This window comes from Pogona vitticeps, chromosome 7 (genome assembly GCF_051106095.1).
Source record: "Pogona vitticeps strain Pit_001003342236 chromosome 7, PviZW2.1, whole genome shotgun sequence".
Lineage (NCBI taxonomy): Eukaryota > Metazoa > Chordata > Lepidosauria > Squamata > Agamidae > Pogona > Pogona vitticeps.
In genome coordinates this window covers 17522501-17535923 of record NC_135789.1, presented here as the reverse complement: position 1 = coordinate 17535923, position 13423 = coordinate 17522501, and the positions used below count along the sequence as shown (strand labels likewise).

The following is a 13423-nucleotide window of genomic DNA, read 5'->3' as shown; positions in this document are numbered from 1 at the left end:
TCAGGCCAGACATTACAAGCTTAGCTGCTAATTGGTCTGGTTGGTTGTGAGTGCAGGCAGTATAGGGGAAACATCCGTTTTCTAAGCACCAGGATTGTGAGGTTTTGTGTTGTTACATTTAACAGGCAATCCCGCAAAGAATACTAAAAGTACTGAGTCCTTAATAATCCCCATAGTGTTTATTGGGAATCAACAGAGTATTCTGTCATCATAAAAGCACAGAGCACAATTACACGTGTCAATAGCACACACATGGTTGTAGAAAATAGAAGCAAAAAAAAGGTAGAAGATTAGTAGAAAATGAAACCATCATAGATGGCTTGAGTGAAAAAGGCTATGTTAAAAAACTTTCCCATTTCTGTAGCAGTGAAAGATCATGGGGTGCTAAGCACAGAAAAGCCACCAGGAAGGGACTTAATAATAGCATACGTATATTATGTCTTTCCAAGACTCTTGATCAGAGTTCCATGGAGAACAACACGCAAGAGAGACCCACAACCAGGCGCCCCCACCTTCTGATTCGGTTGAATCTAGTAAATTGGAAGGTGGTTGTTAAACTTTGCCAAAGTAAAAATAAAATTTAAGGCTTTTATTGAAGGCAGGTTTAAAAGGAGCATAAACAGGGTGTTCCTCAGGAGAGAGGGAGGCCATGACATTAAGTCCCAAGAAGCTGTGAAACCCTCACGGCAGGTATTCTTGTATTATTATTATTTTTTTGATTCTTTCAAGAGCAACCGAGATCATCCAGAGCGGTTCGTGGTGGTTAATCTGCTGTTAAAGCCTTAGTTGGTTAATCGCCTCGCTGGAGGGATTAAAAAGCTCTCGGCTCCAGGCTCACTTGAAAACGTCTGCCTTGTGGCGTGGAAAAGATATATTCCATGAAAATATATATATATCTGCTGACGAATATCACGCTGACAAATATATATTCATCAGCACGAAACTTGTCTGCAGAGAGAGAGATTCGTCAGTGCGAACACACAAAATCCATGGGGACGGAGGCACCTCATTTCCCTGCCAGGAAGTGAACGTGCCCAGCCAAGTGGCTACCAGGAAGCAGGAAGTGGCAAGCTGTTTGCCCTTGGGGGAGGGGGTTGAGGTAGAAAAGGATGTCCAGGTTCAGCCACCCCGGTGTCTTCTGCATCTTGTCCTGCAAAGAACAAGAGAGTGGGTTAGTTTTTTTCCCGCCCATCACATTCCCAGTTTCAGAGATGATGTGGGCCCCACGGCAGCTGATGGTGTCACAACCCAAAGGCTGTTTGAGGGGGAGCCTTTCCTTTGAGCCACAGAGGCCACGTCTGCTCCCCTCGGTGGTCATTGTGGGCTAAGCCTCGCTTGGCCTTTCTGTTTCTGTACATTCCTGGCCATGTATGAATTCATGGAAAGGTGGGCCTGGATCTCCCCACGACACAAAGAGCGGTGGGTCAGCCGACCAGCATAGATATCGAACAGGTAGGGAGGGCCTGCTGGAATATATAGAGAGATGTCTATATGTGGCTATATATGCACACACATGCATTTATCTATCTATCTATCTATCTATCTATCTATCTATCTATCTATCTATCTATCTATCTATCTATCTATCTATCTATCTATCTATCTATCTATCTATCTATCTATCTATCTATCTATCTACACACACAGAGAGAGATAACTGAACTTAAATAAAGGTACTGTATATTTAAGAGCTTATAGTGAGCTGTATGAATATCGGCATTAAAGATGTGTATTTCAATGTATTTATGTTATCTGTATGTAGATATAATCTTGTATTCGGGCATAGAGACAGAGATAGTGGCATTGATAGATAAAAATATTACTCTCTAAAAATCTGTAAAGCAAAATACATGTTTAGTTGCATAATTAGGTACCTGAAGATACTTATATTCAGATATATAATAATCTTAGAATAAGATTATAATTCTAAGATAATTATATACCTGAGTATAACTGACTATATAGTTAAATATAAATTTTGGTGTCTATATCTATAGATAGTGGTGAATGCCTAAAAGTATATATATGAGAGAGAAAGCTAACTAAACGTATATGTATATTCTGGTATTCTTTAGTTTATTCTGGTATTCCAATCTATCTAGTAACAAATATAGCTATCAGAATACACCTCTTAACAGTTATTGATACTACGATAGACCGAGGAATATCAGAACATGCCTAATCAACAGATACTAGAATGCATCTAGTAATACCTGGTGTATTCTGGCATATTCTGATTTATTCGAGCATCAATAACTGTTAAAAAGTACATGGGAATATCAGAGTATGCCTACTAGCAGATATTGATACTAGAAAATAACAAGGAATACCAGAATACACCTGTTAGCAATTACATCAAGTACATCAGAGCCCTGCAGCAATGCTATGAATCTGCATCCAAAGTTTGGGGGGGTACAATGGCCCGGAAGCAGCTTACCCCCCCCACCCCATGGACACCCCCCCCCCAAGCATGGACGTCCGTAGCTGCCTTGCAAGCCAAGCCAGTGGAGGTACTGGTGGGGAAAGATCCTCACTATCCTGGCTTCCTCCCAACGAGCCGTCAGCTGTCTCTCCATGACGAACACACCGACGGAACCTCGTGCCCGGCTCCCCCCTCCAGGCACCCTGCTCCCCTGCGCAGGGGTTGGGGTGGGTGCACCAGACCAGTCCCTGTTTCTCTGCCGCTTTGACAGTACGCCGGGCTCCCAGGCTGAGACAGTGTGGGTTTGCGTGTGTCTACGTGGACAAAGAGCTTTCCTGCTGACCTTTTTTAACCCGAGACAAACTCCCGTGTTCGTTGGCGAGCTTTTCTCGGCAGACCCGGTTGGGGGCGGGCACTCCCTTCTGATTTCCTGACGCCTTTTGCTGGTTCCACTTCTCACAGAAGGCACTTTTCCGAGCAATTTGCCACTCTCCGCTTCAACTGCTCCAGTAAAAATAACAATAATAAAGGCCTCCAAATATGGTTTTCATCTTCTGAGAATTAGTGCTGTGGATGGGAATCCTTGCACCAGGCCCTCAGAGTGCACATGAATGCATAATGCCAGGATACACCAATACAGTATATATTTGCCATTACCTTAACGCTTACGTGATCAATGAACAGAAGTATTTTAAAAAGATGTTTTAAAGGTGTATATATTTTAGTGAGTAACCACATCCCTCAAAAGGATCCAGAAAAGCCTTCGCTGAAATGATGTTGAGTTCTCCATATCTGTTTATGTCTATTATTAGAATATATGTATTATATATATAACATACATGTGTACAAGCATGAAATCCAGCCCAAATGTGTTTATACGGAGGGCGTATATTCCATCCTCCCTTCTTGCGACAGCCATGAAGCTCTCTAGCTTCTATTTTGCTAGCAGAGAAGGCTGAACCCTGTGTTTTTCCCCATATCCAAGTCCCCCCCCCCAAGTTTAAATTAACTCCATATTCAAGGAACAATTATGAATATAGATTTTTAAAAACCCAAATCCGTAAATAGACTTCTCAGCCCTTTGGGAAAGTCCAATTTAATAAGGCACAGCTGGGAAAATATTGTGACCATCTGAAAAACATGGAACAAGAGTGAGCTCTCCAGATTTATTTATTAACTACTAGTTCCATAATTCCTCATTCTCTGAGTTCTCCCTGGTTTATGCACACCATATCTAAATGTGGCTCACCTGGGAGACTAGGCCTTAACTCAGGCTTCGCTAGGCCTAGCTCCCGTCCAAGCTTCCTGTTCCTGATCCAATGGTCAGTGGAAACTTCCTGTCTGAACAGGAGAAGTTAGGCCTTGGATCCTTTCCGGTTGAGGCCGTGCTCCCAGATGAGCCAGAGCATGGATCTGTCAGGTCGAACTCCTAGAATGGGATTTGTAGTCCCAAAAAATACCCCCCAAATCCCATTTCTTTACATGAAAAACGAGCTTAATAGAAAGAAAGAAAGAAAGAAAGAAAGAAAGAAAGAAAGAAGTAGACCTATTCAAGACTGAGACTCTTCAGCACTGAGCTTTTTAAATAGATCTGTTCACATTCGGCTTATCCCAGATTGGAATTTTTAAAATCTCAGGTCTTTTCCATCCTGAATATGACAGCAATTCACAATGTTTGGTGGATTCTTCCTGTAAGAGGAACTGAAAGGAGAGCCTCCCTTGCAATCCTTGATTTGCGGAGAAATGTGAAAGGAGCTTAAGAAATGTATATGATGGAGGGATGTTTAATTCTACCTCCTGCCGCTGACGCTCCTCTCCTGTAGACTCCCAAGTATCACATGACGGGTGTTGTGTTCTGTGTGGTGTTTTGCAAAATAAGGCCTTACCACAGGCTCACAAGAAGCTTTCTCTGCAACTCCTTTTTTCCTTTGCAGCGCTGGGGTAGGCAGGACCGGCGTTTTCATCACGTTGAGCATCGTGCTGGAGCGGATGCGCTACGAAGGGGTGGTAGATATTTTCCAGACGGTGAAGATGCTTCGGACACAGAGACCCGCCATGGTGCAGACGGAGGTAAGCGCAGGACGCACCGGTGTCGGTGGCTTTGTACTCGCCGCAGGTGAACACGGCGGATTTGTACGGCGAATAGCCGGCGAACCCCCTAGAGGCACAAATCGTCCCTGGGGCTGCATACCTAAGATCGGGAGGGAGACAGGATGGTTTGGCACCAAGCTATCAAACTGGCAAGTTCATTTCCTCTTCCTCATACACATGACCTCAAGCCACTGCCCCATGGCTTTCAAGCCCAAAATACAGCATTGTTGTGGCAGTAACACACTGCCCGGGGGCACTACAAGAGGAAAAGAGAAATCAACCATTATTCACTTTTGGCAGCGTTAAACATGGAGTAAATAAAAAAAACACCCCGAGGAGATACGTCATTTTTATTTCATAATCCTTCAGAACAGCCAGATAGCATTCTAATATTCTCTCTTTTTTTCCCCATCTTCGGTCCACCCCTTTTCCTTCCTCAAATCTTTTCAGGATGAATATCAGTTCTGCTACCAAGCTGCGCTGGAGTACCTGGGCAGTTTTGATCACTATGCAACATAAAAAATAAATTAAAAAAAACCCACCAACCACTGAAACAAAGCAAAACAAAAATCAGAAAAAAAAGCCATCCGTTGTGCGGACACATACCACTTATAAGTCCCGGAAGGCCCTTTTTTTGAGCTACGAGAGGCTATAGCGTCAACCATTTTTTAAAAAAATTAAAATAAAAAGAGAAAGAAACTACGGACTCAACCAGAAGGGAACAAGTGACCTCCTTGACCGTTGCCCGGTTTCGGATGCTGCCATGGGAAAGGAGCAGCGCGCAAGGGAACCCAGCACTCCACACAATGCTCTCTCGGTCCCACCTGCGTTTCGAAAAGCCTGCATCCGCCGGCGGTTGGTTCAGAAGGAGGATTTTTTTTAAAAAAAATTCATTTTAAGTGGCAAATTTGGTCTTGCCTCATCAGGTGTTTGCGGCGTGAGCAGCTCGTGAGTGACTGGCGCGGAACTCATCCCGACGCGTCGCCAAACTTTTAAACAACAGTGCGCCACAGAGACAGACACATACACACACAAAGCCACGCACCTGAGCGCCACCCACACACTCTGGCGAAGGGCCAGGGAGAGAGCCCAGGAGAGCGAGCTGGAGGACGAGCGTGAATTTTGGCGGCAACGAAAAACGCAAGAGCAGGGAAGCGGAATTTTGACAAGGGCGAACACAATTTGGGGGGCTGGTTCACACGACTCTAAACTGATGTGCTTTAATGGGAGCCCCTTAAAAGGTTTGCTTAATTGAGGGGGGGGGGACAGAGGTTTCACACTGGCTAAGACCAGCCTTGGTATTCTCCATGTGGCGTTACAACCCCACCATCACAACGCTGGGCGTTTTTGCCCCCCATGCGGGAAACCCTCTTCTGCGTAACTCATCTTTTCAGGAAAATTAATAAAACCACTTAGAACATTCCGTAGAGCCAATGATTCCAGAATGTCTCTGTCGTTAAAACGAAGCAAACCAACTGGCAATAAAGATCCCAGATGTCTCTTAAATGGGGGGGGAGGAATAAAACTAACCGCACCCCCTTTCCCGCATCTCCCCCCCCCCCCAAACTCACATCAATGGGTACGTTGACTTCCGGTGATTTCCACTTCAGCTCCACACTCCTTATGTTTTGCTCTCTAGATTTCTAGTGGACAGAGGTAGGAAACAGATTAAATTTTTTTAAAAAGAAAATCATTTCAGTTCAACAGGCACCATGGGGGAGTTGTGGGGTTTCCCCCTTCCTCCCCCCCAATTCCATTGTCCCGTCAAAACACGCCTCGTTCGGTTGTGGTCAGCTATTTTGTGGGTATTTTACTGCCTTTTTCCCCAACGCCAAAGAAAAAAAGAAAATAGCCCATTTCTAAGAGGCCGCTATTACAAGGTGGATTGGTGGGGTTTGGAGGAAGTGGTACGACGTTAAACTGTCTATATAGCGTTACGGCGCTAAAGTGGAGTTGAACCATCACCATGGAAGCATTGCATCCACTTGTAATAATAAAAAGCAAGATAGGGGGTACGGGAGGGAAGAGGGTGACAACGCCCACAGAGTTTCTTTGAAAAGTTATCGGTGTAACTCTTTAAGTAAGTGACATTAATTTTTATTTTATTTTTTAATTTTATGGGTCTCTTCTTTTTTTAAGTGTAATTTTTTTCTTTTTTAAAAAAACGTAAAAAATACAAAAGAATATCAGTCGATGACTTTACAAAATAATAATTCCTTATTTGTTCATATTATGTTCAAAGACAAGTCTATTTTTTCACTGTAGAAACGTTAACGTGGAATGGCTGTGTGAACATAAGAGGGGGAAACGCCGTGTGAAATATTGCTACTTTTACATATTGCTTTTTCTACCCGTGAAACGAAAAAAAAGAATGAATCCCGTAAAAAAAAAAGGTTTAACCGTATATGAGCAAAAGTGATGCTGCTTTTTAAGAAATATATATAATTTTTAGGTACAAGGATAATTGTTTCTCTCTTTTGTGAGGTGTATAGAGAGGTTTGGAGGAAAAAAGGTACGAGTTTAGAGGAGTTTGTCTTAGGCTGGCTGAGGGTGCGGGTGGGCCACCCGACCTGCCTGCTTGCACCCCGACCCCAGTGCTTTTTGGGGGGACCAGTGCCGAAATGGGAAGTAAACCAAAGTGCCCATGGGATTGTAGGAAATTCCCCAGAGATGGAGGCTTGAATCCGGATGATGCAAATAATAATAATAAAGTCGGCTTCCCGATGCAGAGGAAGGCAACCCGCCCCACCGGCCGGGCTTGGTGGTGGAAACCACGGGAGTCGATTTTGCTGTGGGGAAAAGTTAGATGTGCAGACCCCGTTTCACCAGCTGGAAGGCCGCGTATCCTTCTGCCATCTGCAGGCCTGACGCTTTCCGCACCACAATGACAGACTGCGCGCACTCGGGAGTGGAAATCTCTGCTCAGCCTTAAGATTTTCCGAGGGGGAAGGCTGCCTTTTTCTCTTCCTGTGTCTCAGTTTAACCTACCTCACAGGACCGTCGTGAGGCTACGAGGCCACGGCCAGCCTCGCTCTGGGGAGGAAAGGAAGGGAGGAAATAGCTGGGTTTAAGGGAATCCTCTCTCTCTCTCTCTTTCTGTGCGCATGCCTCCCGGCTCTTCTGACACCCGGTTTTTAAAAATCTGGAACTCGAACCCGTGTTCTCTCCGGATTGAGGCTGCAGAAACTTGGAATAACCTAGTTTTTAAAATTAAAAAAAAAAGTATCCACACAGACCATTTCTCTCATCCCACTTGAGGCCTAACCTTTCTTTTACGATGTTGGAAAGGAAAGAAAGAATAAGGGTATAAGGAGAACTTACCTTAGCAGGTTGTGGGGCGAACGGAAGGAATGGGCAGCAGGGCAAGCCGACTTTTTTATTTCCATTTCTTTTGGGTTTTTCTCCTTTTCGTTCCCTTCCTTTGTACGAAAAGCAAGGCTCTGTTGCTTTCCATGCTGTTATTTCAAACCGGAACCGCTTCAAAGTGGCCCCTGTGCCACTGTGTATGTAGATATATATATTGACTTTGTATTAAAGGAAGATTGTCTGAAAAAAGAAAAAATGAGTGTGTTTGTTAAAATCGACACATCTTTTCTGGGAACGGTAGATCATCTTTTAGGGTCGTTCTTCGGGGAGTTGGGTTGACGAAACTAGTGACATCCCCGTACGAATTGCAGCACAAATGAGGTAATTAAATGTTGTTTTCTGAAGAACCCGTGCTTCTCAACAGGAGCCACAAAATGAGGAAGTGGATGGCCAAGATGATGGGGTTTGTAGTCCAGTAATATCCAAAAGGGTTACACATCTTTCCCCGGCCAAAACCCACAGAAAAGCCCCACGATATAAACCCCATGAGAACAAAAGGGACCTGAGGGGAACTGTTGCATTGAAACTCACCCCGCTCCCCATTTTAAGGAGGGAGGAACATTTTTGGTGGATCAGGCCCAGCCATTAGAGCTATCTGTCTCCCAGGCATCACTCTAACTCAGGTTGAGAAATTTAATGTGTGGGTTGTGCAAACTCTTTACACAGAGAAGAGTCAATGGGGGAAAATATATATGTATCACATTGCTTTTCTGTGTGAAATTCCAATACAGTACTGGAATTTCAAAATGCCACTATCTGATTGTGCTTCTGCAAAGGGGAAAGGCCCACCGGCCTGCGCAGGATCCGGTCATCTGTTGCATCCCCATGCAAGGTTTCTGGCTTATGGGGTTACAGCGCTCTTGGGCAGAGCTGTGCTGGATGAGACCCAACCATCTGGGGTCTCCCAGCCTCCGGTTTCCACAAGCCGCGCCAGCCAGACCCGCAAAGCGAGGGGGTCGGGTTTCAGTTTCTCAAAAGGAAAAGGCCGGGAGAAAAGTCAGGCTTGTTCGCGGGTGGCCTGGTTCCCCAAGCACACAAAAGGGGACCCTCGGGGGCCCAAAAACGGCACTCAGTTACGCCTTGGGACACCCAAACTTTGTGGCAACACACCTCAAGTCCTGCAGGGTGGTGCAGAAAGAGGACTCCCAAATGGGAGAGCCACCCAAGGCTCCAGTCCTCATTGTAAAGGCTGGAAATACGAACTGCTAATATCACTGGTCATCCTTCTGGCTTAACAAGGGACCAAGTTTTCCAGAGGCCCCATAAAGTAATCCCTTTGCTAAATTTGTTTGCCCCAAAATGTCTTTTAATGTGTCTCTCGCCCTCCTCCCAGATTCGACTCAATGCCTGTCTCTTGGGGTTTGTTTCTGCCTCTCCCCCCCCCCATGAGGAACTGGGGAGACTAAAGCAAACAAGCAAAAAGATTCCTAAGAGGAAAGCTGGCCTCCAGTTTTGGGAGCTGCTTGCCTCTTAAACAAAAGCAAAGCGTGCTGCTTATATACTGCCCCATAGCGCTACAAGCACTCTCTGGGCGGTTTACAATTTAATTATACAGGCTACACAGAAGGCGCTTGGAAAGAAATAAATGCAGAATCGCGAAGCCATAGATCTGCTCACGACTGACGACACAGGTTTGAAGTTTTGAACTGCAACACCCAGCTGTCGACTGTTTCGAAGAGTGTGAACGTGCCGTGACATCCTTGGTTTCAAAACAAACCATGGTTAGTAAAAATGCAGGTCACCGTAAGTAAATACACTTTCTCCCCTTTAACTGAGAATCTCTCAACGTGGATTTGGCCTTTGGAGGGGAGACAAGGGGAATACCCATGGATGTTTCGAAGAAGAAAAACTAACACCCCCCCCCCAATGAAACCCAATTCTTAGTCCCAGGGAGAGTTAGGACCATTGAATTCATGGGAGCTTTGAGGCAACAGTCTTTAAAGGAAGCGCCCCTTACCGCAAGGCAGTCCCGGGTCTGCTCCCATCCGGAAGGGGCCTCCTTCTTGGGCGGATTGCCATCCTCTCAGCCCTCCACCACGGTAGGCACGAAATGAGCATTTTCTCCTCCATCTCTGTAGGTCTCGGCCCATCTGAGAATCAGGATCCGGTCTGGAGCCCCTCGAGAGAAGCCAGAGACAGAATTGGCAACATGGGATGTAGGGAGTTAAATGTTAGTTTTCTCTGTCTGAGTGTGATTGGGTTTGTGGTCAGCTGGGTGCCACCCCTGGGTGGGCGCGGGAAGAAGAGACGGAGGCTGCTCCATATTTTTAACACTATTTGATTTATTACTAAACAAACTCCGTTCAACAGGTTCAAAAGGGTCCATCAAACTCAACTCAGGCAAAAGGTGGTAACTTTTAACTCTTAACGCCCGGCGTCTTAATATCACTCCTCACTGAGGGGCCGGTCCAAACTGCTCCCAATCGGTCATGGGCCTCAGTGGGGTGCTCCTCGTGGCACAGACTGTCCCACAACATGGGTGTCTCGCCCAGTCCCCCTTGTGTTGTGGCTGGAGTAAAGAGGGACTGGGATGGATCACCCCCTACGCTGGTTGCGAGGGTACACTACTACCATCCATTCTAGTGGTTCTAAGTCCTCTCGCTTCGCCCGTCTGAATCCTAAAACTCTGCGCGTTTTCTTCCCCTTTTATACCCTCCTCCCACAAAATCAAATCCAGCTCCTCCCCTTTCTCATCAGCCAGGAGCACCTCGAGTGACTCCTTTCCTCTCCTCTGCCCCCTGTTCTCTTTCTACCAGTATGCCCTCCACACAACCATGGCTCTCCTCTGTCATCTGTTCCATGGAGGACGGCACACTGTCTCTCCTTCCTTCACACTGAGCTTTTCTTTCCTTTCCATCACACTGTCTCTTTCATCTGAGCTATCTCAACTAATCTAATCTAATCTCTCCATCCATCTATCAATTCATCTATCACATCTCTCTATCCATCTCTCTATGTATCTAATCTCATATATCCATCTCACATCAATTCATTATCTATCTATCTATCTATCTATCTATCTATCTATCTATCTATCTATCTATCTATCTATCTATCTATCTATCTATCTATCTATCTATCTATCTATCTATCTATCTATCTATCTATCTATCTATCTATCTATCTATCTCAGCTCCTTCCTTACCTACCTATCTACCTACCTACCTGTGTTCCCCTGAAAATAAGACAGGGTCTTATATTAATTTTTGCTCCAAAAATGCATTAGGGCTTATTTTCAGGGGATGTTTTATTTGGATGGGGGGGCTTATTTTCAGGGGAGGTTTTTTTTTCATGTACAACGATCTGCATTGATTCAAAGTCAGTCCTGTCCTCTTCTTCTGGCTGCCGCACAAGGGCGGAGGGCAGGGTTTCACTTCACTGGGGCTTATTTTTGGGGTAGGGCTTCTATGACAAGCATCCTGAAAAATCATATTGGGGTTTATTTTCAGGTTAGGTCTTATTTTGGGGGGAACAGGGTAATCTATCTATCTATCTCTTCCTTCCTTTCCTTCTTTTATTCCTTCCTATCTACCTATCCTTCAACCAGCCAACCTGCCTACCGACCACCCGTCCGTCAAGGTCACCCACACCCCCAGGGACACATGGTGGCCCCTAACCCTGTCCCCTCCGGAAGGCAGCTGTCACTCCTCCTGATTCAGGGTGGGCTTTGCGGGAGACAAAAGTGCCCTCCCTCAACCTCATCTGCTCTGCTCCGTCTCAGCCATTTCCTCCCATGCAGCTTCAGTTTTCAGCAGGCCCTCCTTAAATTAGGTTTTGAGGCCCTCTTGATTAACAACAACAACAACAACAACAACAACAACAACAACAACAACAACAACAACAACAACAACAACAACAAAGAGAGAGAGTTGCATATCTGAAGGTGGCTGGTGGAGTATGGAATATCCCAAAAGGGCTGGGGGGGGGACATTTCCCCCCACAAAGGGGTGCAGCCACCTAGCTCTGCTGCAGGTATTATATATATATATATATATTTAAAGCAAGGATTTCTTCGCTTCTCACTCCTTCCTTCCGCCCAAATCATCCTTTGCTGTCATTTGTATGCAAATCTGGAATGGGGAGAAAGAAAGGCGAGGAAAACCTTTTTATACTTTAATGAAGAACTCTTCAAAGCCTCTCTAAAGCCTTTGCTCCTTTAAAATACTGTATAGTGTGTATATATATTTAAGTGCCTTGAAAAAGGTCAGATCTCAGCCGTTCTTTCACAACTCAAAGCCCTGAATCCCCATTTTTAAAAGAGGGCAGAAGATGTGGAGAAGGCATAACCCCAGGGAGAGCTGGCATAACCTCCCAGGGAGTTGCCAAGGTTCAGTGAGGATTTGAACCCAGGCCTCGTGAATCTTGGATAGGTCACCAAAAAACAAGGCCAAGATCATCCACAATCTTGTATTCCCAATCACCATGTATGTGAAATCCGGCCAGTTAAAGAACATGGGAGGGGGAATGATTTATATGAAACGTGGGGCTAGAGAGGAGCTTTGTGGATGCCCTAGGTTGCCAGAAAGAGGAACAAGGGGGTCCTGGAGGAAATTAAGCCCGAACTCTCTCTGGAGGCAGAAATGTTGAAGCTCAGGGCTGTCCTCCTTCGGGCACCTCATGAGAAGGCAGGATTCTCCGGAAAAGACCATCATGCTGGGAAAAGCAGAAGGCAGAGGAAAAGAGGAAGACCCAATGTGAGATGGACTGGCTCCCTAAAGGAAGCCACGACTTTTGAGTTTGCAAGAGCTGAGCAGAGCCGTTGAGGGCACGACATGTTGGAGATCGCCCCTTCATGGGGTCCCCATAAGTCAGGGGTGACTTGATGGCACATAACAACCCAAGTTCTAAGTGAAAGCCTCCCACCCCAAAATTGGGTGGAATAGCTAATACATGGGAAGACTGTTCAAAAAGATCTGGATAGGCTCAAGCCCTTAGACTGGAAGAGAACAGAATGAAATTCAACAGGGAGAATTGCAAAGTCCTAAATTTACAGTTACAAAATGGGGGAGGGATACTTGGCTCAGTAATATTATGAGTGAGAAGGATCTTGGAATGGTTGTAGACTAAAAGCTGAAGATGAGGCCGCAGGGTGATGCAGCTGCAAAAAAGTCCAATGCGATTTTAGGCTGCATTAACAGAAGTAGAGTCTCCAAATCCCACAAGGTGCAAGTTCCCCTCTGTTCGGCACTGGTTTGGCCTTCTCTTGAGTCCTGTGATCAGTTCTGGACACCGCGTTTCAAGGAGGATGATGACAAACGGGAGCAAGTTCAGAGGAAGGCAACAAACCTGATGATCAGGGGATGGGAAACCAAGCCCTTTTCAAAGACTTGGAAGGCAGTCCTCCAGAGGAGGGGCAGGATCTGTCCTCCATCGTTCCAGAATGCAGGACACACCACCATAGGCTCCAGCTACAGAAAGACAGACTTCGGCTGAATATCAGGAAAAACTTCTCAATGGTTAGAGCAGTATGACAACGGAACCAGTTTTCCTTGGGAGGCAGTGAGCACCCCAACCCTGGAGGCCTTCAAGGCAAATGTAGACAAT

At 45.6% G+C, this 13423-nt stretch overlaps 1 protein-coding gene and 1 long non-coding RNA gene across 3 annotated transcripts in view; one reads left to right on the top strand and one right to left on the bottom strand.

Annotated features, from left to right (window-relative positions):
- PTPRS (protein tyrosine phosphatase receptor type S) overlaps positions 1-8075 on the top strand; it is a 203668-nt gene extending 195593 nt beyond the window's left edge. The window contains exons 36-37 of the mRNA XM_078378875.1: positions 4357-4492; positions 4964-8075. Coding sequence (XP_078235001.1) covers positions 4357-4492; positions 4964-5032 — 205 coding nt within the window. The 3' untranslated portion in view covers positions 5033-8075. The remainder of the gene's footprint in view (positions 1-4356; positions 4493-4963) is intronic.
- Positions 158-4447, bottom strand: LOC144583978 (uncharacterized). 2 transcript variants are annotated; one of them, XR_013537931.1, is made up of 3 exons: positions 4309-4447; positions 2766-2923; positions 158-1150 (listed from the first exon to the last, which is right to left on the bottom strand). It is a non-coding gene; the product is annotated as an uncharacterized LOC144583978 (long non-coding RNA). The 2 variants fall into 2 exon arrangements; XR_013537930.1 differs by having other exon boundaries at positions 2766-4358.
- Positions 8076-13423: the final 5348 nt, after the last annotated feature.